Source organism: Petaurus breviceps, unplaced genomic scaffold, assembly GCF_028583685.1.
Source record: "Petaurus breviceps papuanus isolate PSGF00001 unplaced genomic scaffold, PetGlider_PUasm1.0 458, whole genome shotgun sequence".
In the NCBI taxonomy this organism is placed as follows: domain Eukaryota; kingdom Metazoa; phylum Chordata; class Mammalia; order Diprotodontia; family Petauridae; genus Petaurus; species Petaurus breviceps.
Genome location: NW_027186345.1, coordinates 819283 through 846166, shown reverse-complemented (window position 1 = coordinate 846166; position 26884 = coordinate 819283). Strand labels below are relative to the sequence as shown.

At 38.2% G+C, this 26884-nt stretch overlaps 1 protein-coding gene across 1 annotated transcript in view; it reads right to left on the bottom strand.

Annotated features, from left to right (window-relative positions):
* ADTRP (androgen dependent TFPI regulating protein) overlaps window positions 1-26884 on the bottom strand; it is a 176111-nt gene that overhangs the window by 48484 nt on the left and 100743 nt on the right. The window contains 1 exon segment of the mRNA XM_069101357.1: window positions 25235-25386. Within this exon segment, the coding sequence (XP_068957458.1) occupies window positions 25235-25386 (152 nt within the window).

The window sequence follows — 26884 nt, the reverse complement described above, 5'->3', positions numbered from 1 at the left end:
TCTCTCTCTCTCTCTCTCTCTCTCTCTCTCTCTCTCTCTCTCTCTCTTCATATACAATAAGAATCCATGAGACCCAAGTCAGATTTTCTAGGCAAGAGTACATTTTCCCCCCATTGAAACTGAGATTGTGCCCCAGTAGAAGCTAGAAGCCAGAACCTAAAGGGCCATGGCCTGGACTCCCACCCTTTGCATCCTCTTAAGGTGCTTAACTATATAAGTTTCATGAGAATGAGTATATTCAGAGTAGTCAGAAGTCTCTGTGTAACTTCACAGAATCTATGTATGTTAAGTATTTATTTCATATATGCCCTTTTGAACCATACTGGTTAGTCTCAGACAATTTTCAAGCTAAAACTGTTCCTGCAACTTTTAAAATAATAATTTCTTGATTTCTTTTTTTTGTTATGACATATATTTCAACATATTTGATGTGCTATGATCATTCAATATGTATCACTGCTCACTGTATATATGAAATTGGTCTAGTTACTAGAGAAGATCTATAAGAATGGAGGATGTAAGACCTTTGCCCTCAGGGAGCTTACAAAATAAGCTAAGGAACAAGAGACAAACATATATTCATGAACACGCATAAATATTTATGAAGCATGTTGGGGTCCATCTTAAAATTGATGTATAGGATCTGTCTTGATCCAAGATTTTAAATTATTAAATTAATTTAAATTTTTCAGTTTCAGAATCATGACTTCCATAACAAAGCTAGAAAAAATAGTTTTTTCATTTTACTGAGTGAAAGTTTTAAGTTCACTGTATATGAAAATAATATATTGTTTTTTTAAATGATTATTGTTTAACTCACCCTTATGAGGTGGTTAGAGTACTAGAATTGAAGTGAAGGAGAGCTGGGTTCAAATCCTGCCTCAAACACTTATTAGTTGTGCGATCTTGGGCAAGCTACTTGCTCGCTCAAATTCTCGTTCCTCATCTATAAAACAGAGATATTGCTACCTATGGTACTTACTTTACAGGGTTGTTGGGAAGATCAAATTACATATGTATGTGTGTATACATATATATGTACACATAGTTTTGAAAACCTTAAAATGCTGTATTAATATCAGCAATTAAGTTGATGAGAATAGATTATAAAAATGTTTCATCATTTTTATAGTATTAGCTTTCTCTATACTTTTTCATCTGTTAATTTTCATATGACTCTTTATGTGCTTTCATATCTAGGTGTTGAAAAAGTCACTAGGAATCTTTACCAAGAGCCTGAAAGTCTGCAATCCACCATTGATAAACACAGTTAGAATTAGACTCTTGATGTGAAGTTGGTTGTTTTTCCTTTTATTGTTATTTGGAATGTTAATTCTAAGAGTAATTTTCATTCTCAAATTCTCCATTTTGAAAGAACTGTTCTCATATGGCACTGCCTTAGGAAGAAGAGTTAAAGGAACAGGGGATGTTTAGCCTAGAAAAAAGATTTAGGAAGGGAACAAGAGCTACCTTTAAAAAATTGAAAAATAGTTGTCAGAAGAGGGATTATATTTGTTCTACTTGACCCAAGAAGTCAAACCAGCAGCAATGTTTGAAAATGGTAAAGAGGAATATTTAGTCTTGATATAAGAGGTTTTAAAAAAATAAATTAACAGTGCCCAAATTGAATGGGATGCCTCTAGAGGTAATGAGTAAATTGGAGGTCCTTACGTAAAGGCTATCAGAAATATGTGGAAATTTCAGGTCTGATTGGGCGTACATGACCCCTCAGGTCCCTTCAAACTCAGAAATTCTATGACTCAAATCATTTGACAGAATGGTAATTAAGTGATAATATTGCCTCATATTGTGGTGTCTTCCAGCTCCATTTTATAAGAGAACAACTTGGAAATACAATTTAATGTCATACACATCTTTTTAGGATCTCAGTGTCCTCTCCTTGAAAGCACATTTTCTACCCTGAAATTTCTCACACTCTCATTTTGATATGAAAGACCTTACATTTTCACACACATTTGTGGATTTGGTAGAAGATGTCATTTTTGTATTTCTGTTTCTATAGAACAAGGTGGTATGTGGGTGTGATGTGGGGTGGTATGTGGCTGATTTTCTCCATTATGTTCAAAATGAGTCTAAAGTTTTCATACTTTCCCTAGTATGGGGAAAAAATGACCACTTTTGCAACCCAAAGAGATGTGCACTCAGCTCTAACTTTTCCATTTTTTTAACTATAAAAATTACTCATAGCATTTTACTGCAATTCCTCAGAAAAGGAAAGGAGAATTACTATTGCTTTCCTTTGATTGCAAGTAGCAATGAATCCTGTTCATTGGAATGGATTTCTCTGAATGCTCTTAGCTATCACACAAAACCCTAAAGCTGTAGTGGCTTATCAAATAAATAGAAGGTACACTTAATAAATTTGTAGATGACACAGAGATGGTAGGGAGAGTTAACTTACTAAGCTAACATACTGCATAACAGAGTCAGAATCCAAAAGGATTTTGAGAAGCTAGAGCATTAGCAGGAATCAAAGAAGATGAAACTCAGTAGAGAAAATACACTTGGATTAAAAAAAAATGAACGTCACAAGTACAGAATGGGGGAATCATGATTAGACAGAAGATAAACTGAAAAAGATCTGGGATATGGGGATATTAGTAGACTGGAAACTCAAGGGATGCGGCAATAACAATTAAAAAAAAAAGTCAATGTGATCTTGGTCTGCTTTAGGAAAACCATAGCTTCCAGGAATAAAGAAGGAGATAATCCCTGGCACTACTCCCAGGTCTGACAAATCTGCAGTACTGTGTTCATTTGTGGGTAACACAATTTAAGAGGGACATTGATAAGATCAGAAGCATCCACAGGAGGGCAAACAGGGTGGTAAAGAACCTTGAAATCATATCATAGGATAAACAGTTGAGGCTGGGGAAGTTTAGTCTGGAGAAGTGGGGACATAATAACAGTCTTTAGGTATTAAAAAAAAAAACTCTTAAGTGGAAAAAGGGATTAGACTTGTTTTGTGTGGCCCTAGAAGGCATAAACAGGGGCAATGAATGGAAATTGCAAATTTGCTGTTGATATAAGGAAAAACTTTCTAAGAATTTCATCTGTCCAAAAATGGATCTGCTACCTTGGTCGAGGGAGGATTCTCAATCATCGGAGGTCTTCAAGCCATGGCTGGATTACTACTTGTTGGATATGATATCATGGAGAAGTTTTTGAGGTATGGGTTGAACTAGATTACCATTTTCAATCTCTTCCTACTCTAAGTTTCATGATTCTTAGTGCTATTCTATTTATGTGTACACTGGAGGGGTAGGGGTGAAAGTGGAGGGCTGGAGAAGAGAGGGAAGAACAAAAATCTCACAACCACTTGATTCTTCTCTAGAATCAACAATACTTATAAACCATTATTTAGTGGCTGTACCCAAAGAGAGCCTCATGGAAGTTAATAGGGTTCAAGGATGAAGTTTTTGTCCTGGCACTGAAAATATCTTATACAAGGTAGCATGATGCAGTGAAAAGATTCCCAGGTCTGGAGTAAGAAGATCTGAGTTCAAATCTTGGTCTTTCCACTTTTAACTGTGAGACTTTGAAAATCAATTAACCTCTCCGGGCCTCAATTTCCTTCTCTATACAAGTAGGGGATTGGATTAACTAATTTCTAAGGTCCCTTCCAACACTTAGCTAAAAATAGACCTTTTAATACCACATTTGGCATGTAGTTTTGGCACTAATGATATCTTCTTGATGGCATGTGACCTCTCCTTGTCCTTGGTACATATTGGCTCTTTGAAAACACATTTGTTGTTGCTGTTGTCATGTTCAACTTTTCATGACCTCATCTGGAGTTTTCTTGGCAAAGATACTGGAATCATTTGTCATTTCTTTCTCCAGCTCATTTAATACATGAAGGAACTGAGACAAACAAGGTTAAGTGACTTGCCCAAGGTCACACAGCTAGTAAGTGTTTGAGGACAGATTTGAACTCAGGAGGATGAGTCTTCCTAACTTCAAGCCCAGCACTCTATCCCCTTCAGGATGATTAATTTATGGCCACTTTCAGAACACCTTTCTACACTTTCTATACCAGTTTTTTTTAAAAAGGTGAGTTAAATAACCAGAACTGAAATGAATATATAAAAGAAGGCCATACACAGAGATTAAGACTTAGCTCGCTGATATACTGGGTATTGCACCAAATTTATAAAAATAAGAACCATTCTCTAGTTGATAAATGGTCAAAGGATATGAACAGGTAATTTTCAGAAGATGAAATCAAAGCTATCAATAGTCACATAATAAGATTCTCTAAATCACTATAATTTAGAGAAATGCAAATTCAAACAACTCTGAGATACCACCTCACAATTATTAAATTGACTAACAAGACAGAAAAGGAAAATGACAAATTCTGGATGGGATATAGAAAAATTGGGACAGTAGGGCACTGCTGGGGAGGTTTTAACCTAGTCAACCATTCTGGAGAACAATATTGAACTCTACCCAAAGGTCTATATACCTGTTCATACCTTTTGACTCAGCGATACCTCTAATAGGTTTGTATCTGAAAGGGATCAAAGAAAAGGGAAAAGGACCTATTTGTACAAAAATATTTATAGCAGTTCTTTTTGTGGTGGCAAAGGATTGGAAATTGAGGGTATGCCCATCAATTGGGAAATGGTGGAACAAGCTGTGGTATATGATTGCAATGGAATAGTATTGGCTATAAAAAATAATGAGGGGGATGAATACAGACAAAAAAAAACCTGAAAAGACTTACATGAACTGATGTTGAGTGAGGTGAGCAGAACCAGCAGAATATCATACAGAGTAACATCAATATTGTGTGATGACCACGTTTGATAGACTTAGCTACTCTTATCAAGACAATGATTCAAGACAATTGCAAATCACCCATGATGAAAAATGCTATCCATCTCCAAAGAGAAAACTGAACTGTGAGTACAGATAAAAGCATGTTTTTTCTACTTTATTCATTTGTGTGAGTGTGTATGTGTGTGTGTTCTTTTGCAACATGGCTAATATGGAAATGTTTTGCATGGCTTCACTTATATAGCTCATATATTATATACCTTTCAATGGGTGAAGGAGAGGTGGGAGAAAGAGAATTTGGAACTCAAAATAAAAAAAATTAAATCAAAATTAAAATTATTTTGTGTAATTAGTAAATATTTAACAAAAGAAATTAAAATCTATTTTTTAAAAAGACTCAGCTCACTGGAATGGAAAACTCCATATCTGTGAACCTCTTATAAATCCCTGGGGAAGGTAGAAAAGCTCACTGAAGAGGAGGGAGAGTTTTGTCTATTCATGAGTCTGGGGCCAGTCTTTTGTAAATCATATTTCCTGTTGAGTCAAATAAAGTCTACCCTATATTTGCTGTTTTGTAAATCTGTTTGGTTACATGGGAGTTGAGGGTCTTTAACCTTTTCTGTAGTGAATCAACCAATACATGTCTAAAAAGTGTGTACTATGTGCTAATCACTAGAGATACAGAAATAGGCAAAAGACAGTCCCTGCCCTCAAGAAGCTTACAAAATAATGGGTGAGACAACATGCAAAAAAATCTAAATGCAAAGCAAGCATTACAGAGGATAAATAGCAAATAATTATCATTGGGAAAGCACTGAATGGGGAATAGATTGGAATAGGGAGAGACTTGAGGCAGTCAGACCCACCAGCAGGTTATGGCAATAGTGTGGGCATAAAAAGGTGAGAGCCTGTGCCAGAGTGGTGGCAGTGCCAGGGAGAGATGGGGGCATATTTGAAAGATGTTGTGAAGGTGTAATCGATAGGCTTTGGCAACAACTTGGGTATGGGGGTAAGAAGTAATGAGGAATCCAGGATGATTCCTAGGTTGCAAGCATGAGGGACTCAGAGGATGATGTTTCCCCTTATAGTAACAGGGAAGGTAGGAGGGGAGGGAAGGGTTTAGGAGGAAAGATAATGAGTTCCATTCTGGAAATGTTGAATGCAAGATGTCTACTGGACATCTAGTTTGAGATGTTTGAAAGGCAGATGGAGATGCAAGTTTGGAGGCTGACAGAGAGATTGGGGCAGGCTAGGTAGATCTGAGAATCATCAGCATAGAGATGATAATTAAATCTATGGGAGCTGATGAGAACACCAAGTGAAGTAATATATATAGAGAAAAGAACACAGGATAGAACCCCGAGGGATGCCTAGGGTGACAGGGTATGCTGGATGAAGATCCAGCAAAGGAGAGGGAGGGGGTGGGGGGAAGGTCAGATAGGTAGGAAGAGAACCAGGAGAGAGAGGTATCAGGAAAACCTAGATAGGAGAGAGTATCAAGGAGGAGAGAGTAATTAATAGTGTCAATGGCCACAGAGAGGTCAAAGAGAAGGAACACAGTGGAGAGAGTACTGGATCTGAGTTCAAATCCTGTTTCATACACTTAATAGCTGGGGGATCCAAGGCACCTCACCCTCTTTTAGCCTTGGTTCGTTCATTTTAAAATGGCAATGATAGAAACTACTTCACAAGGTTATTATTAGGAATGAATGAGAGAACATTTTAAAGCACTTAAATAAATCTTAAAGTGCTCTGTAAGTATTAGCTATTATTAAGTTCTGATTTTCCCAGGGAAAATCCTTGGGTGGGGAATACAACAAGCCAGTATCTTATATTCTAATACATGGGACAAAAAGCAAAAAAAAAAAAAAATTCCCCACAGTTAAAACTGGTCTAGGGAACTTCTGGGTCACAAGAACAAAAAGATAGAGCACTAGATAGTTTCTCTGTTACCTATGACTTTTCAGACTTCTCCAAAACAGAAAATTATGTACCAAAGATAGGACATTAGCAACCTCCACAATCTAGGACACTCATAATACAAAAGAAGGTTAAAACAACAACAATAACAAAAAAACATGAACTGATATTGACCTTGAGATCACTTATTAACCCTCTCCCACCTTCCATGTGTAGGGTTAATGTAATATAAGATCTTCCCCGTCCATTAATAGGCCTCTGTGACCACGTGTTCCTTTTTCCTTTGGAACATGGGCCATGCTCCCAGGTCTAAAGGTACGCAGGTATTTTAAGCTTTGAGCTCCAGTCCAGTCCACAGCTGTGACACATCCTGAGTCACGTAGAGTCCATATATTGTCTGGGGGGAGGAGCTTTGTTAAGGGGGTCCCCTTGGCACCCAGATGTTGGTGCACCTTGGTCCACTGATTATGTATCTATTACTTTGCTAGACAGTTGAAGCCCTGTCTATTGGATTCTTTCTTGGATACTAATTTCTTTCTACTTATCTGTCCGCATTATTTAACTAAAGTAAGATTGTTGACCCCTTTGAAATTGTCTTTCTTTAGAAAAGCAGATCACAGAACCTGTGCTAGCAGCCCTTCTGTGTGGTGGTGTTATTGTCTTAAACCTTCACAATAGCTGCAGGTAGCATTCATGCTACACCATGCTACAGGCAGCAAGACTGGACTAGCAGATCCCAGAGATTGTAACAAAACCCAACTCCACACTCTGGTCTCCCCTTCCTCTTTCCAGTGCACTGGAGACTCCAGCTCCAGGCTTCAGAAGTTAGCCCTGGTAGAGAAAGACAGCCAGCAGAGCAGATGATGGTATTTTAGGAGCAAAAGCTTGCTGGGGGCCACAACCCTATAGCACCAGCACTGTCAAGCTCCAAACTGCTGGTACTAGGGCAGACAATCTTGAAACACTAAGTATAGTTGCTCTCTAAACCACCTGTGCCCCTCCAGAGAATTAGAAAAGAAGAGTGGGAGTAGGGTAAGACACTGGGTGTGGGGGGAGCTTTGCAGCTTTCCACTAAGCTTGAGAGGAAAAGCATAGCATCCAGCTAGGGCCAGCCTTGACCACCCAAATTTACATGGGGCAGATACCAAGTTTGGTGGATAGTGAATTGCCCAGCATGAGAGCAGGCTAGGGTGCTTCAAGATCCAACCCTCAAGGAAACCACTACTAGAAGAGAGGGAGTAAAAAACTGAATAGGGGAATAGTAGGGGAAAGGCAGGAGGGGGGACAGCTGAAATTACCAAAGATTTCAGGAAGAAAAAAACTCAAAGACTATGAATATAAATCAACAGGGAAAAGATTAACAACAGAAGGAAATGTGACTGACAGGTATTGGAAATAAGTTCAGGTATCTATGGATAAATACTACAAGATAAAGAAATAGAGGGGTCTGTAAAAGAAGATCATGGAACTACAACATTCTGTGCCTGAGTGGTTCAAAAATCAAAGAATATTTGTGAGAGCAGAATTTATGGCTTACACAACAAAAATAATGGACAGAATGGAAAACTGGAATCTTTGATGGCACATCTCACTAAAGAAACAAAAAAGACTACAATAGATTGAGAATGTACATAGAAGTGAAGGACAATCTAGAAGAAGAGAAGCAAAAACAATAACTTTAAATGAAAATATGCTCACTATACAAGTAAAACATAGCAATCTCAAAGACAAGATATGTGGTGACAATTTAATTTAATTAGGTCTCCTAGAAGAATACTACAGTAATAAAAACCCTTACTATGGAAGTAACAGAACTGCGCAGAATTTCAGAAAGTTAGAAAATGAAATGCCAATTGAAAGAATTCACAGATTATCTCAAGAAAAACAAAACCAAACCCTAAGGCAACAAATTCTGAGAAACCTAGTGATTAAATTTAACAATTCAATTAAGAAACAAGGTCTTTCTGAGACAGAAAGGAAATGGTATTCAATGGTATTCAAATTAAGCAAGACTATTCTTCACCCACCATAAAATGTAGGAGGTAATGGAATAATGCGTTCTGAAGATCTTTATAGCTCAGGAAGCAACCCAGGGTGATCCACCCTATAAATCTGAATTTAAGCATACAGGAAAAAAAGATGGAAGTGTGATAATAAAGAGACATCTTAACAATTTTTAGAATTAAAAAAAAAAACAGGACTGAAGGTATTATTTGCTTCTTGAATACCCCAAAACAAAAGAAAGCTAGGAAGAATGAATAACTGCAGTAGCTAGGAACAGCAACAGCAACAGAATGACAGCAGAAAGAGCTATAAGAAACTTTTTTTTCTCTTTTTCATTTTTTAGTTTATATCATTCATTTTGCAAGATTTTGAGTTACAAATTTTCACCCCATTTTTCTCCTACCCACCACCCCAAAACAGCTATCCCACTGAATATCCCCTCCACCAGTCTGCTCTCTCCCATGTCTTCTCCCAATCCCCCTCCAACTTTACAGAAAGGCACAGTGGATCTCTATGCCCTGGTGCCTGTATATCTTATTTCCCAGTTACATGTAAAATAATAATAATAATAATAATAATAATAATATGTTTTAAACATTTGATTTAGGAATTTTGAATTTCTGATTCTTTCCCTTCCTCCCTCATCACCTACCCTTACTGGGAAGATAAGCAGTTCAATATAGGTTGTACATGTGTAGCTATGCAAAACATTTCCATAGTGGATATATTGTGAAAGACTGACTATATTTCCCTCCATCCTATCTCACCCCCCACTTGTTCTATTCTCTACTTTGATCCTGTCCCTTTTAAAAAGTGGGTGCTTGCAACCTCCCTCTCCCCCCAAGCCTGCCCTCCCTTCCATAATCCCCTCTCTCATCCCCTTCACCCCTACTCTCCTATAGAGTAAGATAGCCTATTTAGTGTGTATGTCATTCCCTCCCTAAGCCAAATTCAATGAGTAAGATTGATCCATTCCCTTTTGCCTTCTTTGTTCTTCCCATCCATTGTAAGTTTCCCTTGCCTCTTCTATATGAAATAATTTATCCCATTCTGTCTCTCCCTATCTCTTCTCATTATATTCCTTTCTCATCTCTTAATTTCACCTTTTAAGTATTATCGCTTCCTATTAAATTAGTTGTGTGCCCTCTATCTATATATAGACATACACATATATACACACATTCACATATGTATTCATTTGCCCTTATACCCACCTATATAGAGATATACATGTATACATATGTATGTGTATATATATGTACATATATTTCTATTCCCTTCAATTATCCTCATACTGAGAAAAGTTTCATAAGTTACAATTATCATTTTTCCATGTAGGAATGTAAATAGTTCAATAAGTTCCTTGTGATTTCTTTTCCCTGTTTACCTTCTCATGCTTCTTGTATCTGAATGTCAAATTTTCTATTCAACTCTGGTTTTTTCATCAATATGCTTGAAAGTCCTCTATTCCATTGAATGACAATATTTTCCATTGAAACATGATACTCAGTTTTTCTGGGTAGGTGATTCTTGGTTTTAATCCCAGCTCCTTTGACCTCCAGAATATCATATTCCAAGCCATTTGATCCCTCAGTGTAGAAGCTGCCAGATCTTGAGTTATCCTGAATGTTTCCACAATATTGAAATTGTTTCTTCCTGGTTGCCTGTATAATTTTCTCCTTGATCTTGGAACTCTGGAACCTGGCTATAATATTCCTAGGAGTTTTCTTTTTGGGATCATTTTCAGGAGGTGTTCGCTGGATTCTTTCAACCTCTATTTTGCCCTCTGGTTCTAAAAAAACAGGGCAATTTTCCTTGATAATTTCTTGAAGGATGATTTCTAGGTTCTTTTTTTGATCATGGCTTTCAGGTAGTCCAATAAATTTTAAATTATCTCTCCTGGATCTATTTTCTGGGTCAGTGGTTTTTCCAATGAGATGTTTCACATTGTCTTCTATTTTTTAATTTGTTTGTATCTGTTTAATAATATCTTGACTTCTCATAAAGTCACTAGCTTCCATTTGCTCCAATATAATTCTGAAGGAATGATTTTCTTCAGTGAGTTTTTGAGATTCTTTTTTCCATGTGGTGAATGCAGCTTTTTAAGGCATTGTTCTCCTCATTGCCTTTTTGAGACTCTTTTGCCATTTGAGTTACTCTGTTTTTTAAGGTGTCAATTTTCTTCAGTCAGGTTGTTGACTCTCATATCATAATTTTCTTCCATCATTCTCATTTTTCCCCCCAATTTTTACTCCACTACTCTTATTTGGTTTTCAAGATCCTTCTTAAGCTCCTCTATGACCTGTAACCAGCTCATATTTTTCTTGGAAGCTTTTGGTGCAGGAGTTCTTATTTCATTGTCTTCCTCTTGTTCCAAGCTTTGATCCTTTTTTGTCCCCCAAATAGGAGTATAATGTTGGATTGCTCTGCTTGCCTTGCTTCCTTTGCTCACTCATGTTGCCACTCAATTACTTGACTTTTGAGCTTTTGCCACAGTAGAACTCTGCTACCAGAGAGGGGAGCTTTGTCGCAGTTACTGGGGTTTTCTCAGCTGCTGGAGCTATTAGTTGGGTGCCATCTCTGAAGCCTCCACATGCTCTGGCAAACTGGTCACACACCCTAGGACCTCAACCCTAGACAGCAATCCAGATCCAAGCAGGTTAAGGTAAGAGTGATTACCCTTCAGACTGGTTGCTTGGTCTCCCTACAATCTTCAGGCGAGGAGCTCTGAAGCAGCCACATGGTGGCAGCTGCACGGTTGCGGCTCCTCAGCCACTTTTCCCTCCAGGTGGTAAAGGCCAGACTGCACTCCCAAACTACTGGTTCCCAATGTCCATACTGCACTGAACTTTCATTTTGTCTTTTGCATCTATGGGTTGATAATTCTGGAAACTGCCACAGCTGCTATTGATCTAAATCCCTCTAGCTGGTGGCTGGTTGTGGCTACCCTGAGGCTAAAACCTTGGGATCACAAGGGGCTGGGCTTGGCTCCCAGCACACTGTGCTGGTCCCTTCCTGCTGGCCTGGTGGACTGTCTTCAGCAGAACATTAGCTTCTCTCTGTCATTTTGTGGGTTCTGTAGCTCCAAAGATTTTTTAGAGTCATTTTTTTACATGAATTTGAGGAGGTGGAAGTGGGAGCCATGTGGAAGTACTGTTTCTACTCTGCCATCTTGACTCTGCCTCCCAAGAAACTTCTTTCTAAATGTACATAAGAATATTAGGGTAAAAGCAGAATTACTATCATCATAACAGTGAAAAAGCAGGTCTAGAGTTTTATGGACAAAACCTGGCAACCCTTTGACTACGAGTGTGGGACTACATTATAACGTGGGAAGGTACATGAAAAGAAAGGATGAGAGTAGAGGGATAGAGAGAAATGTCTGAGGTGCCAGGGTTAAATCAAAGTCTAGCAATAAGACTATGGAGACCCTTGTGGACTAAAAAAAAACAAAACAAAAGAAAAACCCATAAAAGAATAGGTAAAGAGAAGATGGGAAAGGAAGGAGACCTTGTTTTGGTGATAGGAGGAATTTCCACTAATGGAAACTCCTATGGATGAAGAGAGATAGGAGACTTAGGACTGTGTGTGGTCTAGGGGATTTCATGCTTAAAATTCTGCTCATCCTACTTTGGGAGAAAGGGAGTTGGAATTCTGAGAGAAACTGGCACCTGGTGGAGTTGTCCCAGGGAGGAGATTTGTGTGAGAGGGAAGGTATAGATCAGTGGGGCAGCTGTGATGGCATAATGGATAGAGCACTGGGATAGAAAGAGGAAGATTCATCTTCATGAATTTAAATCCTGCCTTAGATGCTTACTAGCTGTGTGACCCTGGACAAGTCACTTAATCTTGTTTGCCTCAGTTTCCTTATCTCTAAAATGAACTGGAGAAAGAAATGCCAAATCACTCCAGCATCTTTGCCAAGAAAAACCCTATTAGGGACATGAAGAGTTGGACACAATTGAAATCACGCAACACCAAATAAATAGATCAATGGTGGGCTGCAAAATCAGGGATGAGGGCCTGACATGGGAAAGTATCCTCTCTGACACTGGCAATAATTGTCATTGTTCTGAGATTGAAGCTAAAATTAATTCTGTGATTGGAACAGAATTAAGAGGAATCCATGATGTAAGCTCTACAAGGCAATGACAGAAATTGTCTACAGGGAAGAAACTAGAAGGGATATTGTAGAAATCTTGATTGCATAAGGAATATAGGGAAATAAGAAAGACCAGATAATTATAGGAATCATGAATCAGAGAATGGGGGTCTAGAGTAGACTTAAAGAGAAGATTGATAGTGAATATAGTGAGAGAGGGGGGCGGAGCCAAGATGGCCGAGTAGAAGCACGACCCTCCCGTGGCTCCAGCTTCCACCCTCCCCAATCCATGTAAAAAGGGGACTCTAAACAAACTTTGGAGCTGCAGAACCCACAAAATGACACAGAAAATCTAACCTCCCGCTGAGAACAGCCCGGCAGGCCGGCAGGAATGGGCCAGCGCAGCGCTCTGGTAGCCGAGCCCAGCACCACGCCGAGGCTTTAGCCCCAGGGTGGGCCTGACCAGCCACCAGCCAGAGGGACTCCAGATCAGCAGCAGCTGTGGCCGTTTCCAGATTTATCAATACATAGATGCGAAGGACAAGGTGAGAGGCCAGTGCAGTCTGGACTTTGGGACCCAGGAAGTGGGAGTGTATGGCTTTTACCCCTGGGGCGAGAAACCATTGAGACACCGGCACAGTCTGCCAGCGCCACGTGGTGGCTTCAGCTCCTGGCCTGCAGAGTGTAGGGGGACCAAGCACCAGTCTGAGGGGTAATTGCTCTTGCTTTAACCTGCTTGGATCTGGATTGCAGTCTAGGGTGGAGGTCCTGGGGTGTGTGTCCAGCTTGCCAGAGCGTTTGGAGACCTCAGAGAGGGCACCCATCTAATACCGGCAGCTGAGAAAACCCCAGCGTTTGGGACGAAAACTCCCCTGTCTGGTGGCAGAGTCCTACTGTGGCAAAAAGCCCATAAGTCAAGTAAGTGAGTGGCAAAATGAGCAGGCAAAGGAAACAAAGCAGACAGAAGATTCCAACATTGCACTCCTATTTTGGGGACAAAAAGGAGCAAAGCATGGAACAGGAGGAAAACAGTGAAGTCACAACTCCTGCACCAAAAGCTTCAAAGGAAAATACAAGCTGGTTACAGGCCATAGAGGACCTTAAGAAGCAGATAAGAGAAGTGGAGGAAAAATTGGGAAGAGAAATGAGAACAATGCAAGAAAATTATGAAATGAGAGTCAACAGCCTGACTGAAGAAAATAATACCTTAAAAAATAGACTGACTCAAATGGCAAAGGAGGCTCAAAAAGGCAATGAGGAGAAGAATGCCTTAAAAAGTCGAATTTGCCAGATGGAAAAAGAATCTCAAAAGCTCACTGAGGAGAATCATTGCTTCAGAATTAGATTGGAGCAAATGGAAGCTAATGACTTTATGAGAAATCAAGATGCTGTTAAACAGATCCAAAACAAATGAAAGAATAGAAGGCAATGTGAAATATCTCATGGGAAAAACCACTGACCTGGAAAATAGATCCAGGAGAGATAATTTAAAAATTATTGGACTGCCTGAGAGCCATGACCAAAGTAAGAGCCTGGAAAGCATCCTCCAGGAAGTTCTCAAAGAAAACTGCCCTGATGTTTTAGAACCAGAGGGAAAAATAGAGGTTGAAAGAATCCATCGATCACCTCCTGAAAAAGATCCCAAAAAGAAAACTCCTAGGAATATTATAGCCAGGTTCCGGAATTCCCAGATTAAGGAGAGAATATTACAAGCAGCCAGGAAGAAACAATTTGAATATTGTGGAAACACAATCAGGATAACCCAGGATCTGGCAGCTTCTACACCGAGGGATCGAAGGGCCTGGAATGTGATATTCCGGAGGTCAAGGGAGCTGGGATTAAAACCAAGAGTCACCTACCCAGCAAAACTGAATATCATGTTTCAGGGGAAAATATGGTCATTCAGTGGAATACAGGACTTTCAAGCATTCTTGCTGAAAAAACCAGAGTTGAATAGAAAATTTGACATTCAGATACAAGAAGCAAGAGAAGCATGAGAAGGTAAACAGGGAAAAGAAATCATAAGGAACTTATCAAAGTTGAACTATTTTTTTTTTTGAAGCAATCGGGGTTGAGTGGCTTGCTCGGGGTTGCATGGCCAGTTGTTGTTTCTGGGTGTGGTGCTGGGTGTCTGGGCCCGGATGTGATCCGGGTCGTCCCGGCACTGGGGCCGGTGCTCTTGCTTGCTGAGCCACCTGGCCAAAGTTGAACTATTAACATTCCTACATGGAAAAACAATAATTGTAACTTATGAAATGTTTCTCAGTAGTTGAAGGGATTAGAGATATATGTGTGTATGTATATATGTATATATATATATGTCTTTATATGAGGGTATGGGGGCATATGAATACATATGTGAATGTGTGTATATACGTTTACAGGTATACATAGATAGAGGGCATGGGACCAATTTAACAGGAAGGGATTATACTTAAAAGGTGAAATTAAGAGGTTAGAGGAATATAATGAGAGGAGATGGGGAGAGACAGAGTGGGGCAACTATCTCATACAGAAGAGGCAGGTGAAAATGGTTACAATGGAGGGGAAGAATAGGAAGGCAAAAGGGAATGGGTCAACCTTATTCCTATTGAATCTGGCTTGAGGAGGGAGGGAAATACACAATAAATAGGGGATCTCATCCTCCAGGAGAATAGGGGGGGAAGGGGATGTGATGGGGGATGATGGAAGGGAGGGCAGGCTGGGGGGGAGAGGGAGGTTGGAAGCACCCACTTTTTAAAAGGGACAGGATCAAAGTAGAGAATAGAACAAGTGGGGGGTGAGATAGGATGGAGGGAAATATAGTCAGTCTTTTACAATACATCTACTATGTTATTGTTTTGCATTAGCCGCACATGTACAACCTATACTGAACTGCTTGTCTCCCCAGTGGGGGTGGGTGGCAGGGGGGGGAAGGGAATGAATCTGGAATTGAAAGTTTTAAAATCAAATATTCAAATATATGTATATATGTGTGTATATATATACTATTATTAATACCATCTTACATGTTATTAAGGAAAAAAAAGATACACAGGCACTGAGGCATAGAAATCCACTGGAAAAGTTGAAACAGGTGTGGGAGAGAATATGGGGGAGAGCAGATTGGAGGTGGGGATATCCTGTGGGACTGCTGTTTTGGGGGGATGGGTGGGGGAAAAACGGGGAGAAAATTTGTAACTCAAAATGTGGCGGAAACAAATGATGTAAATCAGAAAAAAAAAGAATATAGTGAGAGAAATCATTTTTGGAAAGGGGTGCAAAAATATGAAATTTTAAAAACTAATGAACTAGTAGAAGGGGAGGAAGGGAAGGGGGAATGTACTTGTCTAACAGAGAAAAAATGGTAGAGAGGAAAAACTACATAATTACATAAAAGTGAAAGAAAAATAAACTAATAAGTAAGGGCTTTGAAGGGAAAGAGGCAAAAAATGAGAGGAAGGGAACAGGGGTGAGAATAATAGATACATTGGGAACAGGGCCACCTTAAAAGAGATTAAGATAAAGTAATTGAAGGAACATAGCACTGTGTTTATAGCAGAAGAGGAGAAAAATCACAATTTAAAAAATAACCCAATTTTAGAGTGAGATGGAAGATATTACCTAATACTCAAAACTTTAAATGAGTATGGATTTAACAATCCAATAAAACAAAAAAAGTGACAGATTGGATTTAAAAAACCATACCAAAATCCTACAATCTTTTGCTTATAAAAAGCACATTTAAAAAGCAAAGACATACACAAAATGAAACTGAGAGGATGAACAAAAACTTACTATGTATCAAGTGAATTCCTCCAAAAAAGCAGGAGTTGTAATCATGTTATCTGACAAAGCAAAAGGAAACATTTAAAAATAAAAAAAAAAAAAGAGCAAAGAGACTACAATAGGCTGAATGGAACCATGGAACAAACCAATCAATAATAAATCTCTATGTGCAAAATGCCTTAGCATCCACATTCATAAAGGAAATGTTATCTGAGCTATGAGAAGACATAGTGAGTAACCTTATAGTGACAGGAAACCACTATCCCTTTCTCCATTTTGATTAAGGCTAACAGAATGAAAAACAAAGGTAAAATATATTACTGAACAAATTTCTGGAGAAACCCAAGGTACAAGATGTATGGCATCTTTTAAATAGGACAGCAAAAGAATATACTTATTTCTCAGTTCTTAAATGGGATTTAAAAAATTTACCATGTACAGTGGCATAGAGATAATGTAAATTAATATTAAAAGGCAGAGTGAATACATCCTTCATAGATAAATACAATAAAAACAGTAATTGGTTCTGAGGCCACAAACAAAAGGCACAGACTTAAATGAAGACTTCACAATAAAATCCTAAATAATAAATGGATCAAAGAACAAATTAATAAAAATGAAACAACATACTAAAATTTCTGGAATGTAGCAAAAGCAGGGGTGGTGATGCAAATGCAAATCATATCCTTATAAATATACTTTTACAAGAGAGAAAAAGAGGATTAAAGAACTGAATATACATTAAAAATTAGAAAACATACAAATAAATCTAAAATAAAAAGGGAGATATTAAAAATTAGAGGAAAAGTAGATAAATTGGAAATGAAAAACAGAACTGACAAATTAAAATAAAACTAGTTCTTTGAAAAATCCAATAAACATTTAAATGCTTAAATAATCTGATTAAAAATAAGAGAGCAAAAAAAAATCAATAAAATAGCAAATAAGCATGATGAAATAAAACTCTAACAACTAAAAAGAATAATCAGAACATAATATGTACAATTATATATTCAAACCCAAGAACACAAAAGAAATAGAGGAATACCACTAAAAGTATAAAATACCCAAACTATAAGAAGACCATGTAGCAATTTTAAACAATCCAATTTCAAAAAATGAAATAGATCTGACCCTAAAGAAGAAAAAAACAAAACAAAATAAAACAATAAACTCCTGGTCCTGATGTAGGCACAGGAGAATTCTCTCAAACTTTTAGAGGACAGTTAATACCCACAACTCACAGATTATTCTCAAAAATTGGGAAAGAAAGCCCACCAGAATCATTTTATGAGGCAAATGTAGTTCTAATACTTAAACCAGGGAAAGATAAAACAGAGACCAAAAACTATAGACCAACCAACATCATTAATAAACATTGACTCAAAATTTTAAACAAAATCCTGTTAGATTGCAGCAATTTATTAAATTACAGCAAAATTGGTAAGAAATCATTCATTTTGAACAACTGAGATTTATGCCAAGAATGCAAAGATGGTTCAAAATTATGAAAACCTGGAAAACTATCAGTATAATTAATCATATTAAAAAACAAACCATCCCAAATGACATAATCATTTCAGTAGATATAGAAAAACTTTTTGACAAAATACCATACTCTTTTATGCAAAAAATCCTACAAAGTTAGGCACAGTTTTAAAAAAAATCATAAAAATCAATTATCTAAAGGCAAAAACAAGCATCATGTATAATGAGGATATAATAGAACCTTTTCCAATAAATACAGGAATGAAGCAGGATGCCTACTTTCTCCACAATTATTTGGTAAAGTTCTTAAAATGCTAACTATAGCAGTAAGACAAGAGAATTAAATTAAAGGCATAAAAATAGGTTAGTAGGAGATAAAATTATCCCTATTTGCTGATGATATGATGGTATACTTGGAAAATCTTAGGGAATCAACAGAGATGCTAATTGAGACAATTAACAGCTTCAGCAAACTATAGAATAAATCCCCACAAATCAATATCATTTTTACATGATAATCACAAAACACAAGAAGCAATTCTAGAAAGGAATTCCTATTACAAATAATTACAAAATGCATGAAACATCTGGGGATCAAACTACCAAAACACACAAAAGATTTCTATGTGTTTAAATATGAAGTGCTTCTTAAATAGAGAACAACTAAATAGCTGAGGGAATTTCAGTCCTCATGGTGAGTTATGCCAAAGTAATAAATATGACAATACCACAAAATTAAATTACTCTTTTAATGCCATATCAAATTATCAGAGGGATGCTTTATAGAGTTTGACAGAATAATAATACAATTCATTTAGAAAATCAAAATATCTAGAATGTCAAGGGAAATAAAAAGTAGTAGGGACAAAAGGGGAGTAGCACTTCTAGATCTCAAGTGATATTATAAAGCAGCAGTCATCAAAATTTAAACAAAGGATGCCATACAACTCAGAATAGAATAGAATCAGAAACTTCATAGCTCAGTGTTTGATAAAGTTGAAAATATATAACACCTAGAAAAAAAACCCTCCTTATTTGATGAAAACTTCTGGGAAAACTGGAAAGTAGTACACTGGAAATTAGGCTTAGACAAACACTTTACAACAATATTCCACCTTAATATTAAAGATCATATTATTAAAAAATTTTTGAAGAGAAACAGATCATATACTTCTCACCCTAATGGGAGATAAATTCTTAACCAAACGAGAGATAGAAGCAACTACAAAAGGTAAAATAGATAACATTGAATACTTGAAACTGAAAAGCTTCTGCATAGACAAAATTAATATGCCTAGAATAAGGAGAAGTGTTTGAATGGGAAAAAAATCTTTATATCAGTTTTCTCTGATGATGGTATCTAAGATATGTAAACAATTATATATATATATATAATATGTATACATATGTGTTTATGGATACATATATACATGTGTATATATGTGTATACACACATAGTAGATGCCCATAAATTGGGGGCTGGCTAAATAAGTTGTATATAAATGTGATAGAATATTTCTTTGCTACAAGAAATGTGTGTGATAATACAGAAAAGCATGGAAAGAGCAGTGTTTAACTGATACAAAGTGAGGTAAGCAGTGCCAAAAAAACAACATATACATTAACTAAAACAATGTAAATGGAAAGAACAGCTACACACCAAAAAAATATCAAAAGTAAGTGAAATAAAAGTGTAGAGATCAAGTCATACTTGATAGAAGAGATATGAGAAGCCACATCCAACTTACTCCTTCCTGGGAGGTTCATAGGTATTACACATTGTACATGTATTTTTCAGTGTTTTGATCAGTTGTGTGGATTTTTTTCCTCTCTAAAAAGTATTATATATTATATGGGATGGCTCTCTTGGAGGGACAAAAGGAGGGGTGCTTGATGACTATGATGGTGTAAGAAAAAGAAGATATCAATAAAAATTTATTTAAAAACCAAAAGAAATGTAACCTTTTTAAACCCACAGTTTTGGTTCTGGGCCATGAGTTAAAATTAAATCTTGTCTAGCAAATGCTTCTAGTGTACAAGATTCTGGGTTTTTTTTTTTTTTTGAGGGGGAAAGGCAGGGCAATTGGGGTTAAGTGACTTGCTCAAGGTCACACAGCTAATAAGTGTGTTAAGTGTCTGAAGTCATATTTGAACTCAGGTTCTCCTGACACGAGGGCCAGTGCTGTATTCACTGTGCCTCCTAGCTGCCCCCTAGATGCTGGTTTTTTTTTTTCAAATGCTTTATTAACTTCTGATTTACATCATTTGTTTCCACCAGATTTTGAGTTACAAATTTTCTGCCCGTTTTTCCCCTACCCACCACCTAATAAAAGCAGCCCCACAGGATATCCCCTCCTCCAATCTGCTCTCTCCCATATTTTCTCCCATACCCCTTTTGACTTTTTCAGTGGATCTCTATGCCCCAGAGCCTGTATATCTTATTTCCCAATTACATGTAAAGTAGTATTAATAATAGTGTTTATATACATATATGTGTGTGTGTGTGTGTGTGTGTGTGTGTATATATATATATATATATATATACATATACATATATTTGAATATTTGATTTTAAAACTTTGAATTCCAGATTCATTCCCTTTCTCCCTTGTCACCCACCCTTACTGGAAAGATAAGAAGTTCAGTATAGGTTGTACATGTGTGGCTAATGCAAAACAATAACATAGTAGATATTTTGTAAAAGACTGACTATATTTCCCTCCCTCCTATCCCACCTCCCAATTGTTCTATTCTGTGCTTTGATCCCATCCCTTTTCAAAAGTGGGTGCTTCCAACTTCCCTCCCCCCTAGCCTGCCCTGCTTCCATCATCCCCCCTCTCATCCCTTCCCCCCCTACTCTCCTGGAGGGTGAGATGCCCTATTTAGTGTGTATTTCATTCCCTCCTCAAGCCAGATTCAATGGGAATAAGGTTGACCCATTCCCTTTTGCCTTCTTATTCTTCCCCTCCATTGTAACCATTTTCCCTTGCCTCTTCTATATGAGATAGTTTACCCCATTCTGTCTCTCCCCATCTCCTCTCATTATATTCCTCTCTCACCTCTTAATTTCACCTTTTAAATATCATCCCTTCCTGTTAAATTGGTCCTGTGCCCTCTATGTATATCTGTAAACATATATACACACATTGACATATGTATTCATATGCCCATATACCTTCATATTATATTTCTATTCCCTTCAACTACTGAGAAAAGTTTCAGAAGTTACAATTATTGTTTTTCCATGTAAGAATGTTAATAGTTCAACTTTGATAAGTTCCTTATGATTTCTTTTCACTGTTTGCTTTCTCATGCTTCTATTGCTTCTTGTATCTGAATGTCAAATTTTCTATTCAACTCTGGTTTTTTCAGCAAGAAAGCTTGAAAGTCCTCTATTCCACTGAATGGCCATATTTTCCCCTGAAACATGATACTCAATTTTGCTGGGTAGGTGACTCTTGGTTTTAATCCCAGCTCCTTTGTCCTCCGGAATATCCTATTCCAAGCCCTTTGATACCTCAGTGTAGAAGCTGCCAGATCCTGGGTTATCCTGATTGTGTTTCCACAATATTCAAATTGTTTCTTTCTGGTTGCTTGTAATAGTCTCTCCTTAATCTGCGAATTCCAGAACCTGGCTATAATATTCCTAGGAGTTTTCTTTTTGGGATCTTTTTCAGGAGGTGATTGGTGGATTTTTTCAACCTCTATTTTGCCCTCTGGTGCTAAAACATCAGCGCAGTTTTCTTTGAGAACTTCCTGGAGGATGCTTTCCAGGCTCTTACTTTGGTCATGGCTTTCAGGTAGTCCAATAATTTTTAAATTATCTGTCCTGGATCTATTTTCCATGAGATATTTCACATTGCCTTCTATTCTTTCATTTGTTTGGATCTGTTTAACAGCATCTTGATTTCTCATAAAGTCATTAGCTTCCATTTGCTCCAATCTAATTCTGAAGCAATGATTCTCCTCACTGAGCTTTTGAGATTCTTTTTCCATCTGGCAAATTGGGCTTTTTAAGGCATTCTTCTTTTCATTGCCTTTTTTGAGCCTCCTTTGCCATTTGAATCAGTCTGTTTTTTAAGGTATTATTTTCCTCAGTCAGGCTGTTGACTCTCATTTTGTAATCTTCTTGCATTGTTCTCAATTCTCTTCCCAATTTTTCCTCCACTTCTCTTATCTGCTTCTTAAGGTCCTCTATGGCCTGTAACCAGCTCATATTTTCCTTTGAAGCTTTTGGTGCAGGAGTTCTGACTTCATTGTCTTCCTCCTGGTCCATGCTTTGCTCCTTTTGTCCCCAAAATAGGGGTCCAATGTTGGAATCTTCTGTCTACTTTGTTTCCTTTGCCTGGTCATGTCACCCCTCAGTCACTTGACCCCTGGACTTTTTGCCACAGTAGGACTCTGCAACCATACAGGGGAGCTTTCATCACAAACGTTTGGGGTTTTCTCAGGTGCTGGAGGTATTAGATGGGTGCTCTCTCTGAGGCCTCCACCTGCTCTGGCAAGCTGGTCACGTACCCTAGGACCTCCACCCTAGACTGCAATCCAGATCCAAGCAGGTTAAAGCAAGAGTGATTACCCCTCAGACTGGTGCTTGGTCCCCCTACAGTCTGCAGGCCAGGAGCTGAAGCTGCCACATGGTGCTGACTGGCTGTGCTGGAGGCTCAGTGGCTTCTCACCCCGGGGGCAAAAGCCACACACTCCCACTTACCGGGTCCCAAAGTCCAGACTGCACTGACCTCTCACTTTGTCCTTCGCATCTATGTGTTGATTAATCTGGAAATGGCCACAGCTGCTACTGATCTGGGTTCCTCTGGCCAGCATCTGGTCAGGTCTGCCCTGCAGCTAAAACCTCGGTGGGGCTGGGCTTGGCTCCCAGAGCACTGCGCTGGATTCCTGCCGGCCTGCTGTGCTGTCCTTAGGGGGAGGTTAGCTTCTCTGTGTCATTTTGTGGGTTCTGCAGAACCAAAGTTTGTTTAGAGTCCCCTTTTTACATGGATTGGGGAAGGTGGAAGCTGGAGCAGCAGGGAAGTACTGCTTTTACTCTATCATCTTGACTCCGCCCCCTAGATTCTGTTTTAAAAAAGGCAATAAAGGATAGATAGGAATATATCTGGAGTTTTACAGGGCCAACAGCCATGGGAACAACCTGAGGCTCAGAGGGGGATGAAGCAAGAAGAGAGACTGAACTGGTGAACCCCAGAAGGACCTCACATATCATCCATTTTGAACAAAAAGAGAGGCTCAATCTGGCTAGGAAACCAGACAAAAGTCATGAAGAGGAGCCCAAAACCTCATGGTCTCTTGAAGAACTATGATGCACAAATCAATCATAATTCCAGATGACAAATGAGAAGCCTCCTGCCCACCTCCTGAAAGAGAAGCAATGGATTCAGAATGCGTCATAATTTTTTTTTAATAATTAAAAATATTGACTCTGCACATTTGTTATAAGGCTCTTATTTTATTTGTTTGTTCATATTATTTATTTATTTTTACACAATAGTGGCTGTACAAGTGATGGTTAGGATGGAGAGAAAACCAATTCTTGTTTATTGAAAAAGAAATTAATTTAAAATTAAACACATGCTCTGCACTATGACTAAAACACAAAACAAAACAAAATAGAAAGACCTCATGGAGGATGAGTTCGAATGCCAACCTAGAACCAAAATTTAAAAAGAGAAACCAACTTGAAGACAAAAGGCAGGGCCCAAGCATTGTAAATTGTTTCAAACTACCCAGAAGAGAGAAAAGAATCTAACAGATCAGAGCCTCCATATCTTCAAATGCAATGAGGAAAATGACAATAAATTTCTTTTGTCCTGAAACCCAAGGAAAGAATACTTGGGGAAGACAGAGAGGAAAAAAAAGGCTTTTGTCCCAAGGGAGTTTATAGTTGAAATACCTGCCTCTTTACCAGTTGTAATCCACTGAGTAGAAACCAAAAACAGAAAACCTCTTGATCAGGTAGCAATTAGGCTGATTTTGAAGAGATAATCTATTCAAATTAGAGGGCTATCCAGACAAAGAAAGGAGGAACTAAGGAAGAATGAGACCTAGGTCTGCCTAGAAAACCAGTTTCCTGAAAAGATCTCTAATATTGTATAGCTCCCCTTGAATCTGCTATTATAATCATCTTATTATATTTCCTTATGATTTCTAATAGTTTAAATAAAAAGAAAATACTTTTACGTGTTTAAAAGAGTATTTGTATCTCATTTTTAGGGAGTAGGGACAGGGCTTCTGTCATCTCTAGTAGGTCCACCTATGAATTTAGGGAATCTTCTCAGTTGAAGAGGCATGGAGGTAGCTAGAACCAGGCAGGAAAAAAAAAAAAACAATCCTACAGTTACAGGGTTGGGTAGGGTGTGGGCAGGGAACTAGTGGGTTTGTGGGTCCAAAGCTTCCCTCTAGATTACAAAAAATTCAAGTGACATGAGAGGTGGGAGTACTGGCCCTGATAAGTAAACCCTTTTAGTGGCTGAGTCAGCTAGTCTGACTATCAGGCAAAGGAAGAGACCATGTTCATATTATGTGAGGAGAAATTTGCCCAGAAGACAGTCTCACTTTGAGCAGGGAAAGCATGAACCCATGTTCTCAGCTGGGATAGAAAGCACCTCTCTTTCTAGAACTCAGCTTTTCACTAAACAAAGTTATTTAATACTTGAAGCTGAGGGGGATTATTGCAGTTTGGGGGAGGAGGATTGAGATTGTAGCTACTGGAAATTAGCTAGAGTTCTCTTCCTCCACAACCTCACTCCCAGTTCCTTCACCTTTCCATTGTTGTCATGAACCATAATTTGTCCTGAGCTTAGACTTCTGAACAAGTAGATTAAGAAACACTGGACTCATATGGGAGAAAGAATGCTGGATTTGGAATGAGAGGAAATGCTATGGATCCTGCCTCTGCTATTTACTCATGGTGATTTTGGGCTTAACCTCTCTGGGTTTCAGTTTTCTTACCTGTAAAGTGAGCGTGTTGGACTTAATACTTTCTAAAGCTTCATCCAGCTCTAAATATGGTCTTTCCAGATCTATTGGAATGCTGTAATTTTCCTACATGTTGTAACTAGGGATAGGAAAAGAGGGACAAAAGAAAGCTATGTTTGATGTTGGAATTCTGTAGGAGGAAGAGATATCACTTACCCCAAATCAGCTGGTTCAAGTGCTTTCCAAGGAGATAGATGCAGGCAAGGAGGACATAGCTGACTGAGAAGAAGAATGCTAAACTCTCTGGACATAGCTTAGCAAATGCAGCGTACATGCATTTTTTAGTTACATAATAAATCCTCAGGACCCTGCAGAGATAAATAAGTCATTCCAATTAGGATAGCATGAGATGAGTTTATACAATTTTTACTTAGGAGAAAATGGTTCTGCAACTGGACTGCTGAAGAGGAAGCTGACTATGATTTGGTTGATAATTGGGTCACTTCCATTGGAAAACAGAAGTGAATTGTCAATGTTGTTGTTCTTCGAGGCAGTGTAACGAATTAAACAAGTTATGTTGGTGGTTTAGCTTGGCATGCTGTGCCCAATGCATCACATATATAGATTAGAAGAGAAGAAAGGTGAACCACTGTCTAGAACCATGAACTAGGAGTCCAGAATCTTTAGGTTATATAGTCCTAACTCTGCTTCTAATTAGCTGTGTGACTTTTGCATGTCACAACTTCTCTGGGCCTCAGTTTCTTCACTTGGAAAACAAAAGACTTCTAGATTCCTAGATTTGGGGGTTGTAACTCCAATGCAATGTGCCCAATGTTGAAGGTTGGTTGTGTTTTGTCCCTGGCACATCTCTAAAGTGAATGGAATAGCCAAAAAGCTTGGCTCTGGTTCCTTTGAAGATTGGTGCTAATCAACACTGTGCATTAGGAAAGTAAGGATGGGAAAGGACCAAGAGGGTCAAACTGAAACCCAAATGTAGATAATGGATGAAAATTAGCTCTAATTTAATTTGTCCACATCTAGTGCTTACTTAGTATGAAGACTTCCTTCAAGGTCAGATTAGAAACTCACCTGAAACTTATTGTCTTAAAGCATTGTTTAGGGCAGAGTAGCCCTTAACTAAAGTCTCCCTAACTCCAAGGTCAGCCCTCTATCCATTACCCTATACTGTCACACTAACATAATTTCTTTTTTTTTCTTTTCTTGTTTTGGAGGTGATTAGGATTAAGTGATTTGTCCAGGGTCATACAGCTAGTAAGTGTCTGAGGCCAGATTTGGACTCAGGTCTTCCTGATTACAGAGCTAGTGCTGTATCCACTGTGCCACCTAGTCTACCTCCACACTAACATAAATTCTTAAAATAAACTCTTTAGTCTTCTAATTATTATAATTAATAATAATCCTCGATGCTATGATAATATAACATCTAAACAGTGAACTTTTAGTATGGTCCCAAAGAGCCTGAAGTATGTATATCCCAAAGGTTTCCAAACTTATTTGGTCTACTGCCCACTTAAAAAAATTACTCAGAACCCCCTTGAAAATCTTTCTTTAACCCTTTAACAGTTGGGTTTTTGTGATAGTGATGGCAATTGGAGATTCCCCTGTATTGGCTTTGTTTTCAAATTGATTGTGTTAAAACCCAGAGTTTGTTAATCCCACCTGTGGGATGGGCTTGTTGATGTGAAAAGAAAGTCCTGAACTGGGAGGAGCTGGTGATGTAGATTTGGAGAGACAAGAGAGAGGCGGAAGATCTTTTTGGAAGCAGCACCTCGTGGAGAGAGAGAGACTAAGAGAATTGCTGGTGGCCGCTTTGAATTGCCCTGGACTTTTGAGACCTGCCCCCTG